Source organism: Hydra vulgaris, chromosome 11 (assembly GCF_038396675.1).
Source record: "Hydra vulgaris chromosome 11, alternate assembly HydraT2T_AEP".
Taxonomy (NCBI): Eukaryota; Metazoa; Cnidaria; class Hydrozoa; order Anthoathecata; family Hydridae; genus Hydra; species Hydra vulgaris.
Window position 1 is genome coordinate 51,145,001 of NC_088930.1, and position 23,094 is coordinate 51,168,094.

The 23,094-nt window shown below is 25.5% G+C and overlaps 1 protein-coding gene across 16 annotated transcripts in view; it reads left to right on the forward strand.

Annotated features, from left to right (window-relative positions):
* The window catches only part of LOC101236855 (CLIP-associating protein 1), a 72,727-nt gene that overhangs the window by 22,161 nt on the left and 27,472 nt on the right, over window positions 1-23,094 (forward strand). For 8 of the 16 annotated variants that reach the window (XM_065809132.1, XM_065809133.1, XM_065809134.1 and 5 more), the window contains 14 exons: window positions 1-32; window positions 1,660-1,752; window positions 1,825-1,874; window positions 7,520-7,610; window positions 12,404-12,448; window positions 12,531-12,604; window positions 13,774-13,833; window positions 14,043-14,165; window positions 15,866-16,003; window positions 16,140-16,168; window positions 17,252-17,308; window positions 17,941-18,129; window positions 19,766-19,874; window positions 19,955-20,046. The exon at window positions 1-32 is cut by the window's left edge and continues 61 nt beyond it. In XM_065809132.1, the coding sequence (XP_065665204.1) occupies window positions 1-32; window positions 1,660-1,752; window positions 1,825-1,874; window positions 7,520-7,610; window positions 12,404-12,448; window positions 12,531-12,604; window positions 13,774-13,833; window positions 14,043-14,165; window positions 15,866-16,003; window positions 16,140-16,168; window positions 17,252-17,308; window positions 17,941-18,129; window positions 19,766-19,874; window positions 19,955-20,046 (1,182 nt within the window). The remainder of the gene's footprint in view (window positions 33-1,659; window positions 1,753-1,824; window positions 1,875-7,519; window positions 7,611-12,403; window positions 12,449-12,530; window positions 12,605-13,773; window positions 13,834-14,042; window positions 14,166-15,865; window positions 16,004-16,139; window positions 16,169-17,251; window positions 17,309-17,940; window positions 18,130-19,765; window positions 19,875-19,954; window positions 20,047-23,094) is intronic. The other 8 variants (XM_065809136.1, XM_065809137.1, XM_065809138.1 and 5 more) reach the window with 1 other exon arrangement.

A 23,094-nucleotide genomic window follows, 5' to 3' on the forward strand; every position in this document is an offset into this window, starting at 1 on the left:
CAAATAATGATTGGGAAAAGAGAGTAGATGCAGTAAGGCTTTTTGTTTCTTTGTTTTATTAGAGTTATTTTTAAAGTTAAAAAAAAAGTATTTAAAGAAATTTAAATTTTAAGTCTTGACTATGCCTGTGTAATTTTATTTTTGTATAAAAATATATATTTGTTATATAATTTGTGGTTAGTAGTTTTTGTTTTCTATGCTATTATTTTATTCTATTTTCTGTTATATTTGTTTAGTAATCATCACTCAGTTTTGAATATAATTTTTATATGAGACATTTAAAGAAAATATCAAAGATATTATTGTCAAATCAGTTTCCTGTTTTCTAGTCACAAAGTATCATCTCAATCCCATCTACTTTAGCACCTGTTTTTTTTAACATTTTGCCACTGTAGTTAAAAATTGTAAAAGGTAATATTTAAACCAAAGCATTAAGCTTCATTTATTGCAAATCTTTACAACTAGTGCACTACTTTGCACTACTTAGTAGGGTAGGACAATCAACCATTTTTTCTGACAAAATCTTAGTTGCTCCCCTCAGACAGGACTCTGGGGGGGGGGGGGGGCTGTCAATATCCTGCACCCAGAGTTGTTAGTCCTTGGCCTTGCCTTAAGGCCAAAAATTAAGGCCTTGGCTTTGGTTATAGTCTTGAAACTGTTGCCCTTGGTCTTGGTCTTGAAAATTTTGGCCTTGGCCTTGATTGTTTTGGCCTTGGCCTTGGCCTGCAAAAAAAAAATACATAAAGTTAAAGAATTAAAAGATTTCATTCTTTATTTTTATGTATTTTTGTGTTCAGTTTTCATATATATCTACAAGTATACTTTCTTATTGATTTTGTAGAATTTTGCGCAGAAACTTTGGCTTATTTTTGCAACATGTGGTTTATTGTCTCAGTAATTGTTACCTACAGTTTTGTATTGGACTTAACGCTAGGCAAAAATTTAAGTCTTTGGTCTTGAAAATGTTTGCGTAGGCCCTGGTCTTGAAACTCTTATTCTTGGCCTTGATCTTAAAACTCTTGGCCTTGGCCTTGTCCTGGGCCTTGTAACTTTTGGCCTTGGCCTTGTAACATGTGACCTTGGTCTTGCTACTTTTGGCCTTTTTAACAACTCTGCCTGCACCTATTTCTATTTCTTCACTAATTAGAATTTGGCTGGACAAATTCAACGAAGATATTAACTTAAAGTCAAACTATAAGTTTGTAAAACTTTATTATATGGTAATGAAAAACAGAAATTTTATAAAAATATACTTTTCTAGTGAAAGAATTGAAATTAAAATAAAATTTATTATTTGCTTGTAACTTAAGATAATTGTTTATTAAAAAGTAAATGAAAGTATTTTTATATTATGTTTATTGCAGCAGTGTGATATACCAATATATTCTATTCCGCATAGTATATTATATTACCACAGACACATACATTCATCATGATTGTGATCATCATCATGATTGTGATCATCATCATGATTGTGATCACAATCATGATAATGATCACAATCATGATGATGATCACAATCATGATAATGATCACAATCATGACGATGATCACAATCATGACGATGATCACAATCATGACGATGATCACAATCATGACGATGATCACAATCGTGATGATGATCACAATCATGACGATGATCACAAATTTTGGTTTTAGCTTCGTGCACTGCGTTCATTAGTGAAAATCTCAAATCAAGTTGATCAATTTACGAAGATCATTAAGGATCTAGAGAATGCTCTTCGAGTTTCGGTAATTGTTAAATAGACAATGTTATTTATATCTTAAATTTTTTTATCTAATTCTTTTTTGACATTTTTAAAGGTGAAAGATCTTCGCTCAAGTGTTGTTCGAGAAGCTTGTGTTACTCTAAGGTTCTTGTTTTGCTTTTTATATTTATCAGTTTATTTTAATTAGTTACTTTTACTTTAGCTTAAAAAACCTAGCATTTTGAAACCTACTATTTTTTTAATTTCTATTTATCCATTATGATAATATTTTTTCACTGAAAAGTGTCATATAAATATATGTAATATTTATAACAGGTATGGCAAAATCAAATGACCATGCATGTTTCTTTAAAATAGTATTTTATTCCTGAAGTAAAAGTGTTACGGAGCTACGACTCCAAAAGCTTGGAGTGATTTTGCACTTCCAAATATGGCTTCAATAATTTTTTATTGGTGGTAATTACAAAATTGGAATTTAGAACACAGTGTGTTCTAAACTTGTGAAGTAGTTGTGAATTATATCTTATAATTTTGAAGTAGTTATATCTAATAGTTTATCGAACTTGTAAAGTATCTAATAATTTATCGAACTTGTGAAGTAGTTGCGAAGTATATCTAATAGCTGTGAAGTAGTTATATCTAATACTTTATCTAACTTGTGAAGTTGTTATAAAGAGCTTGTGAGTTGTAATATACAACTAAAATTTTTAGTAATGAAAAAGTTGAATTAAAACATTTAAAATTACTTACAGTTTGTACTATTACTAAATTCTTTACAAATTTTTAGAATTAAAACTTTAGATTAAGTAGTATTTTTATATTATTGTCTATATTTAGAATAACTATATTCTATGACTTATAATATTTATATTCAATTTTTAAACAGATTTTTGTTTGATAATATTATTAATTTTTATTATTAAAATATAGTTTAATTTTATTGAGGCAATTAACACATATTATTTCTAGGAAAGCTCTATGTCCAGTTAGGTTTTAAGTTTTGTTCCAAAATATAACAAAAGTGTGTTATTGTTTTTTTAAATATTATATGGCAGCTTCTAGGTTCAAGGTTTATGGATACTTAGCTGTAGTGATGGCAATTTATTTAACAGAAGTGAAACTTTGATATAAAACAAACAATTTATTTGTGTCAAGAGTAGAAAGTATACTTGGATGAGTAGAAAGAAATCTTGTAAACTTGGATGTTAATCTTCCTGGTGATAAAACTGAAATAAAAATACTCAGTTTTGATCTGCAAAATAGATTAGCACTAGGAAGAGCATCCATTTTTAAAAAAGTCCTTTAACTTTTTTGTAGTAAAATATTTAAATAAAAAAAGCTTTTTGCGGAAACCTGCCCAAATTACACAGGTGTGAAATTATAGACTTTAAATGTAAAAAACAAATAATAATTATATATTAAAATTGTTTAAACTTATGTAATATTAAAAAAAATGCATAATTAAGTTTGTTAGTTAAAACAAAATTATAAGGCAAAACTATTTACATGTAAAAGTTTGTGAAAAATTATTTAATTTAAAATTATGATATATGTTGTAATCATAATATATGTTTATATAATATTTATCATTTTATGTCAAATTAATGAGTATCTCAGATTTAAATTTTGATATCATATTTAAATTTGGTTAAATAATGAACCTGTATATTAAAAAATTAATGCATTAATATGAACTTTGCATTAGTTTGATCAAAATTATAATCTGAAGTAGGTTACCAAGGAATAATTTAGACATTTTGTAATTTTATTTCAACCAATGTAAAGTCAATTAACTTATTTTAATTATCGGTTGATTGTGTAGTCTACAATTTTTTAAATCCCATTGTAGTTAAAGAAAAATCTTTTTATTTGAAATTTTTTTAATTGACTAAAAGTAGTAATTGGTATTATACCAATGAAAGTTTTTAATGGTATTTTTAAAATGCATCTAATCTTTAAGTTTACTCATTTAACCAACTGTTTTTGTTGTAAATCATTTTAAGGTATCATCATTTACTCATTTGACCAACTATTTTTGTTGTAAATCATCTTAGACAAGAGAAAATTCTTTCAGCTTCCACAGAAGTTAAGGAAAAGAGAAAACTCTTTGTACCCTAAAAATATATATATGTATTTATAATATATATATATATATATATATATATATATATATATATATATATATATATATATATATATATATATATATATATATATATATATATATTTGTTACATAGTATTATTTACAAACTTGCCTAATTCTTTATACACTGTCTTTTTCTTGATAAATCGTTGCATTTATTCTATTTTTGATTTATAAATATGGCATTTTGATAAAAAATAAACTCCAATTGAGTGTTATATTACATGCTAGTGTTTCATTTTTTATTTTATGGACATGCCTATCTATAACTTATTTTACACTTAGCTAAAGTATATACAGCATGAATTAAGTGTTGTAAAAATATGGTTTACACCATATTTTTCAACAATGTTTACTCCTTCAACTTTTATTACTTCTTGACCAAGAATATTGTATTTCTGTGATCGAACTTTTTTTAATGATTTTGTAATAGGTTTAGTACTCATTCCTTCTCTCTCACATCTAATTCTAATCTGATTTTTTTTTTCAAAGCTTTTAATATGTTGCAATAAATTGATAAGTTGTGTAATGATGGAAGATAATAAATTATTAGGGGTTATTAGCCAGGGCTAGGATATTTTATTTTATATATATATAGTGTGTGTATATATATATATATATATATATATATATATATATATATATATATAATATATATATATATAGTGTGTATATATATATATAGTGTATATATATATATATAGTGTATATATATATATATATATATATATATATATATATATATATATATATATATATATATATATATATATATATATATATATATATAGTGTATATATACATGTATAGTGTATATATATATATTTATTTATTTTATTATATGTTATATTTATTTTATTATATATTATATATATATATATATTTTATTATATATTATATTTATTTTATTATATATTATATTTATTTTATTATATATTATATTCATTTTATTATATATATATATATATATATATATATAATAAATTTTATATATATATATATACAGTGTGTATATAGTGTGTGTATATATATAATAAATTTTATATATATATATATATATACACACACATATGTGTATATATATATATATATTTATTTTATATATATTTATTTATACATATATATATATATGCACATATATGTATATACATATATATATATATATATATATATATATATAAACATATTGTAAATTTCAATCCAAGATGAAATATTTATTTAATTTATAGGGTTTGTCAAGATTTAGGTAGCCTTAGTCATATTTCTGGCCCCAGCTATGGTTTATTAGCGCTGTTCACTTATTAATAGGGGTAGTGAAAACAACCAAATATTTTACATTCAAACAGTATTAATGACTTTTTATTATTTTACATTAGGAAGTGATTAAAAAATAAAAAATATTTTACAAGTAAATTTTTTTTTTTTTTTTTTTTTTTAAACATCTTCGCTTCCAACAAGGCTGCAAGCAGCCACTAATTAAAGTTGGAAGTTACTGAAAGAGAAAAGATGAAGATTGTAGAGCAAGATAACGATTGACGGACGACTTAAAAGATTGCAAATTATATGAATCAGGAAAGCAAGATGAAGGAAGCGAATTCCAAAGAACTGATGTTCGAGGAAAAAAACTAGAAGAATAAGCGTTTTTGGAGCACTTAGGAACAGTCACAGAAAAAGGATGACACTTAATTGAATGACGAGTTACATGAGAATGAATTTTAGTAGATGGCACAAGAGACGCTAGTTCTTTAGAGTAGTGCCCGTTATAGTATTTGTAGAAATGAGAAAGAGAAGCAACGTTACGACAATGTGATAATGGTTGGAGGTTGGCTGCGAGAGCAGGTCCAACAATGTTTACAATGTGTTTTTGCACCTTGTCTAAAAGAGAAAGGGCATCATTAGAAGATCCGCCCCAGATATGGCAACAGTATTCCATACAAGGCCGGATTTGAGATTTATAGAGATAGAGAATAGAATCCGAAGTAAGAAAGTGACGAGCTCGATAAAGAGATGCAACCTTAGCAGATGCTAATTTTGCAACTGATTTGATATATGGTTTCCAAGAAAGATTGGAAGTAAGAGTTAATCCTAGAAGATGAAGAGTAGGTGACTCATCGAGTACATCACCGTTCATAAATATAGGAAGATCTAAATTATTGCGATAACGATTGGCTGAAAAAAATTGAGTTTTATCTGAATTGAAGTTCACCAGCCACTGTGAGCCCCATGCTGTAGCAGAAGTGAGATCCTTTTCAAGCTCAAATGACCCCTCCAAGCAATCAGAGGGTGATGGTTTCTTATCATGACAAGAATTAATGGTAGTATCATCAGCAAACAATGCCACCTTAGATGTGAGAATATCTGGAAGATCATTAATGTAAGTTAAAAAGAGTGTAGGGCCAAGGGTAGAACCTTGAGGAACCCCTGAACTTACAGAATAAGAAGAAGAGTGTTGTCCATCGAGGACAACTTTTATGCTACGATTGGAAAGGAAGGATTCAATGATCTTAAAGATGTTGCCTAATACACCATAAGAAGAAAGCTTATGGAGAAGACCAGCATGCCAAACTAATAAAAACAATTTAGTTTAGCAAAAACATTTGAAAAACAAATGTTAAAATTGTCCATATTTCTAGCGCAAATGATAAAGTATTTCCTTAATATACTGACTGACAAAAGTCAAAAATAAACCGTATATCAAAAAATGCTTTTGTTTTGGTTATATTCTTATCTGCTTTTTTCCTCGACTTTCATCAATTTCGGAAGTCGAAAATAACAAACACATTAAAAAAAAAAAAGAAAGTAAAAGCAGTAAAATATTTTCGTATATTTTTTTTTGACTAAATTTTTCTTTTTTTAATTTTAATTTTTTTTTTAGTTTATTTTATTTAGGTTTTCTATTTTGTATAGTATTTTTTTTTTCCTTAGAGTATTGCTGCTTTATTCTCTGTAGTTTCGTGTAGCTTTATTTTGCCACAAATTCTTAAAACGCTTTCTAAATGAAAACCTGGTCAAGTTTTCTAAAAAAGGAATTTTAAAAGCACGCTCTTCCTGGGAAAGTTTTAGCGATAATACAAATAACAATCATTTTTATTATTGTTATTGTTATAACAACAATATTATGAGAGAAAAGATGATATGATGGTTTTTTAAATGGTTCATATTAAATTCAAAAGCACCAGTCAATATGAAATAAGATAATAAACAGAAATAATAAATAAGATAATAAACAGAAAGAAAATACTTAAAAAATAACCAACAAAAGTTACATTTAACAAAGTTGCATAATATTAGTGTAATAAATGATACGATATCTTGTAGTATTAAATTTATAGAGTTTAAAAAAAAGATAATGTTAATACTGAGTTAAAGTAAATAATTTTGACAATATAACATTTATAATATTTATAATATTTCATTTAAACACTGGTTATAGTTTCGGAACTAAACTATTAGGAAAAAACAAACAAAAAACTTTTTCTTTGTTTTAATGTCACATTACAGATTACATAAATAAATTTTTTTAAACATTTATAACAGGAGAAATAAATATAAACTTATAAAATCTTTAAAAAAAGTCTTATAAAATATCAGCAGAATGTTTAATAAACTTATTGATGCTATTTTTTAATTTATCATTATTTTCAGTTATATGTCATTTATTATGGAAAGCAAATTTGATTATCTTGCTGAGTGCCTCCTTCCATCGTTGATTGTTTTAATTCCAAATACAGTAAAGGTATTAGAAGTATAATTTTGTATATATGTATATATAAAATATATACATGTATATTTTTTAAATTCATATTTTTGTTATACAATATTTATATATGTTGAATTTGATAAAGAAGGTTGCGCATAAATTTTTTTGTTTTAAATATATTTCGATATCATTTTATATTTGCATATACATGTATGTATATATATGTGCATGTGTGTGTGTGTACATATATATATATATATATATATATATATATATATATATATATATATATATATATATATATATATATATATATATATATATATATATATATATATATATATCGACTCTCGGAATTTCGAAAAATGAGGTTGGTAATAATTTGCTGACCTCAATCTTTTAGAGGTAGGCATCAAGTCTGCAAAAATTATTTGATACTAAGGTCTTACCATAAAGCATAGAAAAGAGTTCGACAATTTTTTGCCGACCTCAAACACTTTCGGGTCGGCAGTTAGGTTTGCATTGCTGAATGCTGACTCTAAATCCAAGGGCTGATATATATATGTGTGTATATATATATATATATATATATATATATATATATATATATATATATATATATATATATATATATATATATATATATATATATATATATATATATATATATATATATATACATATATATATATATATATATATCGACTCTCGGAATTTCGAAAAATGAGGTTGGTAATAATTTGCTGACCTCAATCTTTTAGAGATAGGCATCAAGTCTGCAAAAATTATTTGATACTAAGGTCTTACCATAAAGCATAGAAAAGAGTTCGACAATTTTTTGCCGACCTCAAACACTTTCGGGTCGGCAGTTAGGTTTGCATTGCTGAATGCTGACTCTAAATCCAAGGGCTGATATATATATGTGTGTATATATATATATATATATATATATATATATATATATATATATATATATATATATATATATATATATATATATATATATATATATATATATATATATATATATATATATATATATCAAATGCTGTAGTGGTGTAGTAGTTGGTGTAGAGCATAAAACCCTTGAACACTTTCCGGGTCCCTAATATTATAAAAAAAAAAGTTTCTCAAAAAGCATATTATATAAATGTATATATATATATAAATAATATATAACCATATATATATATATATATATATATATATATATATATATATATATATATATATATATATATATATGTGTGTGTGTGTGTGTGTGTATATATACATACATACACTACCGTCCATAATTATATGAATGGTCGTACTTTTCAATATATGATATAAAACTTTTACTTACATTAGTAAAGAAACTGTAAGCAAAAAAAGTAATGTAAAGTCTGATTAGTTTATAATTTGCTTGCCTTTTAATCACCCTTAGCAACAATAACCGCCATACATATTCTTAGCATTCTACTTAACAACTTATCCAATTTGTCGAAGTCAATTTTATGCCACTAACTAATAAGTTATTTTTACATCTTATGCATTGGTAGGCATTAGTTTTTGACATTACTTTTAATTCCTTTCACAAAAATCTGATAGGAGAGAGATCTTGTGATTAGGGAGGCTAAATCATTTTATTTAATATTTTATCGTTCTCCAACTCAGTCAAATAAAATTATGAAGCACACAAATAAAACTATGAAGCACACATATAACATTATGAAGCACACAAATAAAATTATAAAGGACACAAATTAGATTATGATGCACACAAATTAAATTATGAAGCACACAATAAAATCATTTAATTATAAATGTTATTATAATTTAAGTGTTGGGTCAATGAAAATGAAAAGGGTATAAAAATAATTGGAGAATTAACTTTAACCAAAAGAAAAATTATTCTAACTTTCAAGGAGTGAACAATATTTTGAAAAATGTGTTTAGATTCAAGCTTCAAATCATTTTCTTTTGAAAAAATAAATAGTTTCTCATTAACTTATCTTTCCGAAGGTGTTGCATAATTTTTTAAGTGTACAAGTAAACTACTTTTGTTATTACTCCCTCTATTTTCACAAGTCATCTGTGGCATTCTAACCAAAACAGCCAAACACCTTAACACTTCATCCACAATGTTTTACAGTTGATAATAATTTTTCCAGACAAACAATCTTATCTTGAAACCAACGATTTTAAACTTCGACACATTGGTCCAATAGCATATCTTATAGTATATCTAATAGTACAAAAATAAGCATAAAAAATAGTTATATAAAAAATAATATTTTTAAAAAAAGTTAATGCCATTCAAATAATTATGAACGGAAGTGTATATATATATATGTGAATAATTTTAAATGCATTTAATAAAAGAGTTCTCCATGTTCTTAAAAGAACAGAGCAATAATAAGTTATTAGAAAATCACTTATCAATCATTTTACGCTATGTTTTATCAATTTAGACTCATCAGAAATCTGCCCCATTCAGCCGGTTTTTGATAAAGATTTCTGATGAGTCTTAACAAAACACAATGTTAAATGATAAAAGTTATTTTCTACTAATTTATATGTACAGTAGATTCTTGTTAACTTGGGTTCTGAAAGAGTGTATATATATTGTCTTACTTAAGGAATGTACTAATTCAACAAAGCTCTTGCAATGTCGGACTTTTTGAAAATGTCCGACTTATCAAGTTTTGAGACTTATTGTCACATATAACATGTTTTATGTGACAATAACTCATTTTTGGGAAAAATAATAATTCACTTGTGAATTATTTTTAATAAGAATTATAAACAATTAACAGATATATTTTATCAGTAATCAATAAGATAATCATAAATGATTTATGTTCATAAATAAAACTTGTCACAAGAATTATTTCTGATTCTGAATTAATAAAATTGAATTAATAAAGAACAAAATTAAACTATCCATTTTGAAGAGAATTCTCTTAAACAAAAACATTTCTCCTTACTTTAAACAAAAATCAGCTTATTCTGTTGCTTTCGCACATTTTATTTTATGATGGAGAGACTGTAACATTTTTATATAACGAATTAGTAAGAAAAAATATTATTTCTTAAAGTAAAAAAAATTGCAAATCATTTTCATTCCTTAAGAATTAAATTTTGCATTTTTAAAATTGTATTTAATTTAAAGTTTTTTAATCAAAAAACTTTAAAATAAATATTATAAAAATTTTAAGCTTAATACATTTTTTCAACTCTTTAAATCATCTTTAAAATGAGTTATTTTAGAATTACGATGAAAATGGTTATGATTATCTTCGTAATTGATTTACATAATATTAATTGATATTATCTTTATTAATTTATTTATCTATTAATGATTATCTAATAAAATGACTTGATGTTTTCTTAACAAGCGCCAAATAAACTATATTTAAAAGTTATTTAAGTTTAAAGATATAAGTTTTGGCTTAACGTATATGGATTAAGGCATAGATAAGTTCACCATTTTTGTATGCAGTGTAACCTTTCTTAACAAGGTTTGAGTCAGAGTGTTTTTCAGAGTTACTAAAAGTTTGGAATTACACATGCCATTTTCCTACAGGAAGATTCAATTATTTGTTAAGTATTTTGGAGAGTATTGTGAGTTCTGGAGAACACTTTTGTAAAACTATGACAGGAATGTTGCAACAGAAGTCCGATTGATTTGGATGTTTAACTTAGGATTAACTTGTTTCTGTATATGATGCATAATGGATTAACTTGTTCTTGTATATTTTGTATACAACAGATTAACTTGTAATGTATAATAACTATTGCAGATAAATGTTTATATATCAATATAGATATTAAAAGTTAGTTAAAAAAAAGTTTGATAATGATATTGAAATATCATTTTCATATTTCAATATTCAATATTGAAATTTTTTTCATTTAAAAATTGATTAATAAATCTTTAAATGATTATCTTTAAATGATTCTTTGCTTTATAATGATTTTCCTTTGCTTTATACAGGGATTATCTTTTTACGGATATTTCCGGAATGCTGGATGTTTTTGCACATTTTTATTTTTTACGGATATCCAAATAGCTTTCTGGAAATACAAGTTAAAAATATTTTTTTGTCATCAAATAATTAAAACAGTAAAGGTATCGTTCATCGATTACCTTATGCTATATTGTATTTAGGTAAGGCATTATTTTTACAAAAAATTTTTTCTTATTTGTACGTGTATATTTATTAAAAAAGAGATTCCCAAGTGCTGAAGCATATTGGTGTAATTGCTCAGCTCTACGTGAATAAATATTCCTGAGCAAAATCGCTCAAAATTTGCGTAAAGCTGAACAATTAATCGAAAAATGCTGGGTAAAAGCAATTGCTTTTTATTTACCCAACCTATTAAAAAATGTATGTATTTAAATTATAAAATAAGTCTTGTGTTAATTAAAATTACTGAATCAATTTATTTATTGAGATGTTAATAAAAAAGCATTTATTGTTTTGGAATATATATCTGCAGTATTTCTGCAAAAAAAAAAAAATCAAAGATTTTTTTTTTAAATAAATTAAAAAAAAACAAAAACTTACCTTCAAGAAAAAATTTTTCCGAATTTTTTCCCGATATTATAATAAAAAAATTTTCTGGATATTTTAAATTTGACCAGGATAATCTATGCTTATAATAATTTGTGTACTGATTCGCTAAAAATTTGAAAAATCAGGGGGGGGGGGTAGTTGCCTTCACTGTATGTATCATAATAAAAAAGCCAAATTTATTTTTTGCATGTTTTAATATTTTTAAAGTTATTTTAATTTTTTAGTTTTAATTGTATTAGTTAACAATGAAAAGTTATTTATTTTTAGATAATGTCAACTTCAGCACATGCAGCCATGAGATTGATAATTAAAGCAAGTTATTCTTTAAAGTTGATAAAGTTCGCCTTCCTTTTTTTTAAGTTTAGAGATATAATTTTTCAATTAATTATTTTAGCATACACCAAGTCCTCGACTAATTCCACTAATAGTCTCCAATTTGTTGACAGCAAAATCAAAAGACATTCGAAGGTATTTATATTCAAGTGTATTTTAATTTTTAATTCTTAGCCTGGTGAAGACCTGCATTTGCAATCAATTTTGTCCTCAGTTGAAGCCCAGCTCTAATAGTTTCCAGATTAGGCTTCTAGCTAGCAATAAAAATTTCATCTCAGATTTAAACTAATTTTTGAATAACAGCGGTTTTTAATGATGATCATTATTAATTGTGATTACAGTTTTTTTGAGTGGTCCTAGTGGTTGTATTTACAGTGTAACAAGTACTTCTTATTTTTTGTTGTTAAAAAGTTAGCAACTAATAAACTAAAAAATTTTGATATTGTGTAATTTTGCATGTAAAAAAAGTACAGCACAATGCTTTAAACACATCCTGTGTTAGTTACCACTAGTTGTCTTAAACTCGATGCTGACATTAGATTTTTTTATCTTGTAATTATTTTTGGTCTTTATGTTTAGGGAATAATTTGTTTTGCAAAGAATTTGCTTTAGAATTTTTACCAAGAACTTTTATTAGACATAGTTGATAAATACTTCTACATATTGGATTTTATATTTTGTACAGGTTTTTAGATTGATTTTAATCAACTTTAGTGTTCTGTATTGTATTTAATTCATTTTGTGACAATGCTGGCCCATTTATGGATCAGTTGATTAAGCTTTTGTAAATTAGAACTGTTTTTCTAGTAACAATTTATGGTGTTACTGATGGTTACATGTTGCATTTTACATTTGCTAATGTTTAATGATATCGTGTTTTTAAAAATCTGCTAATGATGCAACTTTACTTTATATAAGAAATAAAACTAAAGTTGGCCCATGTAGTGGTGCTTGTCCATGAAGTTAGTAATATTTTGAAATAATTTTTAATAATGCTCATTATAGTAACTCTGTGAATATACACTCTTTTTTGAAAAGTTATTCTATTGATTTAACTCTTTTGATAAGTCAAAAATCTGGTTGATGAGTCTAATTTGGCTAAAAATCTGATCGGTGAGTCTAATTCGACCTAAAGCCTGATTGGTGAGTCTAATTTGACCAAAAATCGGGTTTACGAGTCTAATTTGACCAAAAATTTGACATAAAGTATTAATTAATTAATAATTTTAAAAATGGTAATAAAAATAATTTTATTTAAAATTAACAATAGTTAAGTATTACTTCTAAGAAATGTTTTTAATTAGGAGGTGCGCTGAATATGTTGGACTTTTACTAGAAATTTGGGATACATCTGTAATAAAAAAGTAAGTGATTTATATTTTACTAGAAATTAAAAAAAAGCATTTTTTCTTTTTATCAAAGCATAAGTAAAGTTATGTTTTGATAAAAAGAAAAATTTTGCATAAAATAGCTCTAAGGGTCAGAGTTTAGTTCTAGGGCATAGAATAAAATCAGAATCATTTAATTATATAGTTTGTATTTCCCAAAATTTTTAAAACTTTAAATTTTTTAGTCATACTGCTTTACTGGAGGAAGCAATCAAAAAAGGAATAGCTGATGCTGATTCCGAAACTCGAGCGGCTGTACGAAGAGTATATTGGCATTTTGCAGATCACTATCGTGACAAAGCTGATGCGTACATTATTATTATTTTTTTACATAATACTTTTATTATGTTAAAAATCAAAAGTTTTTTGGTTATATATTGAATAAAGTTACAAACTTGTTTGTAGTTAGTCATAGTTTGTTGGTAGTTACACTTGTTTGTAGTTAGCAGTAGTTTGTTGATAGTTACACGTATAACAATTTAATAATTATATCATGCATAAAAATACAGAGATTCCTGGTTTAAAAGAAACTTTAGATTTAAAATCGTTCGTCTAATTCTGTTTTTGAGTTATCATGCAGTATTTCACTAGTAGATGTGATAATAAGAATTTCTTTTTTTTATGTTTCATAAAAAATTAATCTTATATAAAAGCTTATAATTAATTAAAATTCTTTTTTAGTTGAAATACAGATACCAAAATCAATACACTTTTTTTGAGTAATTTAGACAAATATATTTCAGTTAAAAAATTAGTTAAAAATTTTATTTTTAAAAAGAAAATTAACATGATTAAAATAATGCAAATTTTTTTGTATTTGAATAGAATTAAGTCTAAGCTTCTTGGAGCATAATTTTTAGCTGTTTTAGCAGTTTTCAGTTAAGTCCACAATTTTCTCTAAGAAAGTTGACATAAACCATAATTCCATCAATAAACCCCAGCTTTTCTGTTCTGCTCCAAGCCATCAACCCTTGATAATGCCTCACCTTTACTCCATACTTTTTTTTTTTTTTACATTATAGTATTTGTAGAAAAGAGAAAGAGAAGCAACATTACGACGATGTGATAATGGTTGAAGGTTGGCTGCAAGAGCAGGTCCAACAATGTTTGCAATGCATTTTTGCACCTTGTCTAAAAGAGAACGGACATCATTAGAAGATCCGCCCCAGATATGGCAACAGTATTCCATACAAGGCCAGATTTGAGATTTATAGTAAGAAAGTGGCGAAGTAAGAAAGTGGCGAAGTAAGAAAGTGGCGAGCTCAATAAAGAGATGCAACCTTAGCAGATGCTAATTTTGCAACCGATTTGATATATGGTTTCCAAGAAAGATTGGAAGTAAGAGTTAATCCTAGAAGATGAAGAGTAGGTGACTCATCGAGTACATCACCGTTCATAAATATAGGAAGATCTAAATTATTGCGATAACGATTGGCTGAAAAAAATTGAGTTTTATCTGAATTAAAGTTCACCAGCCACTGTGAGCCCCATGCTGTAGCAGTTATCAGTGATTACTCATTATTAAACAACAATATACCTAAAAAATGCCTAAAATTCTGTTTTTTTAATAATCACTTTTAAAACTTTGTTTGCAAAACAAAATATTCAGTAAGTTATCTTTTATTGAGATTCTTCTTTAAAGTTATCTTTTATTGATATTCTTATTTAACATTCCTAAACGAGTCGTTTAACTTTAGCAAAGAAACATAATGTAGGAATTTTTTATCGCCATTTAGAATTGTAGTTAATTTGCTTTTAGAATAACCATTAAGAATTTATCAAAATTTTACTTTATTTTCTGAAATAAACTTACAAAGTTTATTTTTCACAATAAGTTTTCTATTTCAAATTTATTTAAATGAATCTCATCCATCATATCTATGGTGAAGTAAAATTATCAATAATATATTAAATTATCAAATTTTATACTAATCTGAAGATATACATCTTATTAGAAACTCAAAATTTTTGTTTTAAATGAGTTAAGTGGATTTTTTTTTCTTTTCAGCATGATGCAGCAGTTTGATTCATCAAAACAAAAACTTCTTTTAAGCGACAAAAATCTTATTAGCACAGGATCAAGTGGTGGAAACGATGTATTAAAACAAAACAAACCAGTTCGATTAATAAGCTCTTCGGAAACACTGTAAGTTCTTTTGTTTAGGATGTAATACTTTTGTTGAAGATGTTTAACCACTTTCGATTGGTTACTCTCATTATCAATTAAAAAATTTTTTTTATATTCAATTAAAAAAATCATTCAAGTATTTTTATTTTTTTAGAAATAAAATTAAAAGTCAACCAACTAAAAGTATGCTTTTTTTTATGTTTTTTTATGTTTTTTTTTTTTTAAGTTTTGGTTCTTATATAATTATTACTTATATTATTATAACGTTATTCAATATTATAACGTAATAATTTTATTATTATTCAATATTATAATGTAATAATTATATTATTACGTTATTCAATTACTATGATATAGTAAAATATAAATCAATATAACATATGCATGTATCTATATGTAGTATTACTTTACTATAACTATTATATAATTATAATTTAATATAAGTGTATATAATATACATATTTATAAGTATGTATAGGTATATAAATATATTATTATAATAATATAACTATAACACAACTGCAATAAAACTTATTATTTGATTTGATAGCTATATAACTTATACCATTTGTAAAACTTCAATTCAAAGTAAAACACAACAACAATTAAAATGTCTAAAATATTGATCAAAAAAATTAAAGTTTGAAGAAGAACTCACATTGGTTCTCACTACACTGGACACAATTCAAAACATTGGAATAATAGCTATAAATATTTGTCTTTATTTTTTAAAATTTTATTACTGTTTAATATCAGTGACAAATCCAGGGTATAAAAAATTCCTGGATCAGTCACTGTTTAATATAAATTTTTATCTTGACTGTTTTTTTCTTAATGTAAGATGTTTAAAAGCTTTTTTTTTTAATATTTTATTTTAGAAAATATTTTTTTCTTGTTGTTCTAAAAATTAAAAGAAATACTTTTACAACTTGATTAAGTAATAAATTGCTGACCATTAATAAACCTGACCAGTAATAAATAATAGAAAATCTAATTTCCTTGATTAAGATTACTTGGATAAAATAAACTTAATGTTCTCTATTATCAAGAAAATAAAAAGTAAATATCCTCTTTAACATTGAAGTTAAACCCTTCTCTTTTTATCAATATACACTTTTTTTTTTTTAATTTTCAATTTTTAATAATTTTGACACTTGCACATAATCAAATCACTAATACATAGAATATTACACTATCATCTGTAAATAAAGATCTGTAGTTACTTTTTTTTAATAACAAGTAACAGTTACACTCTTTTATATACAGATTCAGGATCAGCTACAACAGTTAACTACACAAACAAAACAAATAAGCAAACCCAGGGTAACACAAAACATTTTTATTATTTATTTTTACTTATAACTTTTTTTAGATGAATATATTTAGATGTAGCAACTAATTGTTATACTTTATATTCACCTAAAAAAATTTAAAAAATCTACACAGCAAATCAATACAACAATAAATGATATGCAGTCATTAAAAATAAATGAGGGAATTTTTCTAAAAACAAAGACAATTTAGTTAGTACAGAAGTTCATAGTGTTATGCTACATTTTATGTGATAACACAATTAATGTGGTTTCAATTGCCCAATTTTTAAGAAAATGTTTTTATAAAAATGACTATTTTGTTTGCCAATATTTCAATTTGTTGGGAAATACATAGGATTGTGTAATTCAGTACAATGGATTTTATGTAATTTGGTATAATGGTTGTTATTTGATCATGAGTGTCATTTAGCCAAATGCGATTTAATTATTTGATGTATTATTTTTTAAGTGCATGAGGTTTAGTTAATGCATTTTTATAAATGTTCTGTGCATTTACAGTAGAAAATTTGTAGTAGTAGAAAATTTGTATATTGTTAATTGATAATAAATAATAATTTTCTTGTTAATCTAGTTTTACAAAGTTTTAAAAATAAACAATTTTTGATAAATCTTGTTTTATAGACACAGTCATGGGTCCACCAATGTCTATGCCTCCTATGCAAAGATCAGCAAGTCAAATGGAATATAACTCTCGCACTCCTAAAATGACTTCAAGGCAAAAATCTTATGACGACTTAAAACGCACAAATGCAAAAGCTGTAAGACAAGAAGGAAGGTCAAGATATGCTGCACCTAAAAACACATCGCAACGTGAGTTTTTTTGTGTGTGTGCGTTTGTGCGAGTATGTGTTATATTTTTATTTATACATGTTTATGATAATATGAAACAAGTCACAACAAAGTTGCTTCTTTTTCTCTTTTTTATAAGTACTATTATGGTTGCTGCTTAACTGAGCTAAAAACAGCTGGGACTATGTATACATTATGATATTTGTTTTGGGTTTAAACTTGACAACTATTTAAGGTTAAAAAAAGACCAATATAAAGATACTTCTTTTATAAAAGCAGTTAATTTTTTTTTTTTTTTTAATTTTTTAAACACATCTAATCATTACTATTAAATATTTATATTTTTTTATTAGGTTAATGATCTCGTTGATAGAAAAAGTAGGAAATCTTTTCACTATAAATACATAAAAAATTCTTAAAAAGTTGGATTTTTAAGTGTTTATAGTAAAAAGATATCCTTTTTTTACTTTCCATTAACGAAAACATAAATGCAATCATAAAAATAATTTTTTTAATAATAATGATTTGATTTGTACCATAAACAAAGGTAACAACTTCTTTCATATAACAAATATCTTAACTTTAAATCTTTTTTCGAATGCTTAAAAAGTAGTCTAGTACCCAGAAATATCAAGACCGCCAAGTTTTCCAAGGGGCACCAAATGAAAAGGTTTATTTAAAATAAAAATAGTATAAAGCTTTTTTAATTTAAAAAGGTTATGCAAATTTTTAGGATACCTGTTTTTGAAAAAAAAAATGCAAAATCTTAATATTTTTCAAGCCATTATGAAAGGTTCTAGCAAGCTTGTTTTTATATCTAATAATTAAACCAATACAGTTTTGAGTAAAGGACCTGTGTTGCAAAAATAAAATAAAATTTTTTTTTAGAGGAATTAATGTTTTTAGTACTTTTGGCCATTGGAACCTAAAGTCTGGACCACTGTGCAATAGTATAACTCAAAAAATTAATACATTTTGCAACAAGTAAATAAATTATTTACTTTGAACAAGTTTAATAATAAAGACAAACAGTGAATGCATGACTGAGCTTTGAATGAATGAGCTTCATCATTGTCAAGCATATTTTCCCACAACTATCTTTTATTAAAACATGCATAATTCAACATATCACCAAAGTAGCAAACACTTTGATAGTTCAGACAGAAGTTTGGAAAGTTGACAATTAAAACAGTAATTAGGATGATCCAGTAGTTAGGATGATGAATACTCAAAAATGTCATTAATTTATGAATCAGATTAAATATTTTATAAGTTTTTTTTTTATAGTTTTCAAACCATTTTTTTTACCCCCAAGTGTTGCAACAATAAAATAAACTGAAATTTAGTCACTTCTGCATTTCTAGATTGTATGTAAAAAAATTGTACATCTATGATTATTTGCATTTCAAACATTTGCATTTCAACAGCAAAAGTTGCTGAAACATCACCTATATTTAAGATACATCATGATGATATAAGTTGCTGAAACAAAAACCTATATATAAGACACATGATAATATAAGTTGCTGAAACAAAAACCTATATATAAGACACATCATGATAATATAAGTAGAAAGTATGAGTATAAAAAAAGAAAAAAATAATTATAGTTTAAGCATTATTTTTAAAATAAGTTTTTTTATGTTTTTACATACAGCTTCAAGTCGCAATAGTTCACCAAAGCGTGCACCTTCATTTACAAGAGAGCGATCAGAGGATTACATGAATACTTTTAGTCCACAAAAAAGTCGAATACCAACTCCTAGGTACCTTAACTTATTTTTTTTAGTTTTAATTAAACATATAATATAATTTTTGAGACATTTTTTATCAATTCTAACATTAGCAAGCCTAAATCCAAATCAACATCTCATCATTCAAGCCGTGATACAAGCCCATCCAGAATTTCTGGTGATTTAAAAAATGGAAATAAATCAGGTATAATATTTTCAACACTGGGTTAATCTAAGCTTTAATTGTGCTAAATAATTTCTAATTTTGATAGATTTTTTTTTCACAAAATGAAAAAAAACAACGACAAAAACATTAACAGTGGCCTGATGGCTAAAAACTATACTAAGCAAATTCTTGTTACCACTAACTGAACTTGTTAGTTGTGTAGTATACAACACAAACTTATTATGTTTTAACAATTTAAATGCTATAAAAATATTTCAAAAATTTTAAATTTATTATAAAAAATACATGCCTATATTAAAAAAACAAAAACATAGTTTGTTAATTTACACAAAAAGCGTTTATATTTTATTTAAAAACTTCACATAAAATAAAAACTTTAAGAAAGATCATTGATCTTTCTTAAAGTTTTTATTTTATGCGAAGGTTTTATTTTTTATGATAAATTTAAACGTTTGAAACTATTTTTATGTCTAAAAATCTTTTGATAATTTTTTAAGTTACTTTAAATTATGAATAAGTTAAATTAAATCTTCCGTTGCAATGGAATGATTTATTTTTGAGTTTTTTGAATTTTATTTTAGTGTTTATATATTTTCTTTTTCGTAAGGAATTGTTTTCTTTTTTCATTATTATTTTTTTAAATTTTCTTCCTAGTTGAAGTTTAGTTAGCGTTTCTTTTTTCAGCGCATTTCTAAAATGATTAAAAATCATTTAAACATCTAAACAGTCGTGGTCAAGTTGTCAAAAAGTAAAATCATTTGTGTGGTCAGCAGTAGTGCTCGATATATATATATATATATATATATTTATATATATATATATATAGTCACAAGCAGTGAATTGTACACAGCAGTAAATTTCTATGTTTTTATTTCTTTGCACCTGAATTAAAATAAGTTTTAATAATTTGTATTATTTGAAATATATTGTAGTATTTTCTCCTCTTATAATGAATTAGTTATGAAATAAAAAATACAGAATATGTAACTATTGAATTATGAGACGAAAAGATAAAAAATAACCAAAATTACTGCTGTGTACAATTCACTGTCTAAATGCTCGGTAGCCAATTTTTCCATCCAAAATATACCACAAGTTTTCTATTGAATTAAAGTCGGGACATTGAGATGGCCTTCCAAAACTTTGATGCTATTTTTGTCAAAGTATACCTTCGTTTTCTTATCGGTATGTTTCGGATCGTTATCCTACTGTAGTATGAAGTTGCTTCCCATTCTCAATTTTAAAGTAGAAGGTTGCATGTTGACTTCGAGAATTTCACAATACGTTGAAGCATTTATTTTATCGTCAATAAATGTAAATTTCCCCTCTCCTTTCCTAATCATACTATCCCAAACCATCACATTTCCTCTTCCATGCTTTACACTTTCTCACAAATAACTCAGTTTACAAGTTTCTCCATTTTTTCGCCACACTTTCTGGACTCCATCCGATGAGACCAGGTTGTATTTGGACTCATCTGACCACAAAAATTTTTTCCAAAATGTTATCAGCATTTTTTTTTGTACTTCTTTGCAATTTCCAATCGGTGTTTCATTTGTTCATTTGTTTAAAAGTTAAAAAGGTTTTCTTCAAACTATTCTACCTCTATATCCTTGTTCTCTAACATGATTTCTGATTGTTTGATGAGCCTCTGTGATGTTGTGATCTTCTTGAATTTTTAAAGATAATTTAGCTGCCAAAACAAATCTATTTTTCTTCACATTAATGATGATATTTCGATCAATTGCACTGGTGGTCTTGCGTTTTTGTCTTCTACCAGCTACACTAGCAACGGTTCCAATCAGATTATGCTTCTTAACAATTGAGAAAATGAAGGTATATTTTGACACAAGTTACATCAATGTTTTGGAATGGTCATCTCAAAGTCCAGACTTTAATTCAAAACTTGTGGTATATTTTGGACAGAAAAGTTGGCAACCTAGTATTTAGACGCAAAAACAACTTGAAAGAAGCAAAAATAACAACAGAAGTGACCCAAAATTTGGTCAACTTAATGCCAAATTGTCTAGGTGAGGCCATCGAGACCAAAAAGGTCCTACTTGATACTAATTTCCATAAAACTTTAAAACATCAATTTGACATTTTTCTTCAACTGTACGATTATTTTGTTTGCAGTCAATTTTATGCATTATTAAATCATTTGTGTAAAATTCTGTAGGTTTGAATTGCAATTAATTCACCAATACACAAATAAATTCTTAAAACAATACTTGATAAGATATCTAAAAAAAAACCTAACAATTATTATTTTTTTTACGTGAACAATTATTTTTTTTGCATACTGTATATATATATATATATATATATATATATATATATATATATATATATATATATATATATATATATATATATATATATATATATATATATATATATATATATATATAAATAGATAGATATAGGTCCCCGCCAGTCAAATTTGTGTTTAAAAACATAGCAAACTTCAGGGGTCTGGTTTTAAAATCAACACGGAAAGCCAACTTTTCTTCTATATGGTATATTTTGGACTACTTATTTATAATAGGTTAGGACCAAAAAGAAATATGGTGGTATTTATTCCACATGATGTGGAGAAAGTGGTGGAAAAACTGGGTTTTTTTACATAAAATGACGCATTACTATGTATAACTGATGCTGGTTTATTCTTCATATTTAGGCCAAATTTTGAAAATTAATATTAGAACTAAGCATTAATGTCTATATAAAAGAGGCATGTCATCAGCTACCTGCCCCCCTCGCCCAATTATTGGAGATTTATACCCCCTCTTTCCTTTCTTCATTGGAAGGGGGATGGGGATTTTATAATATGATTATAAAATCATATTTTAACCCCCCCCCCCCCTTCCAACGAAGGGGATGATTATATAATATGAATTTTAAATAATATGATTTTATAAATCATATTATTTAAAATTAATTTATTTTCTTTAGAAAAAAAGACAATATAAGCATTAAATTATGATAACATTTTGTTTCCTGAATATTTTGGAATATTTATTTGTTTCCGCGGTTTTATAAACTAACATATTGTCGTATTTGCGG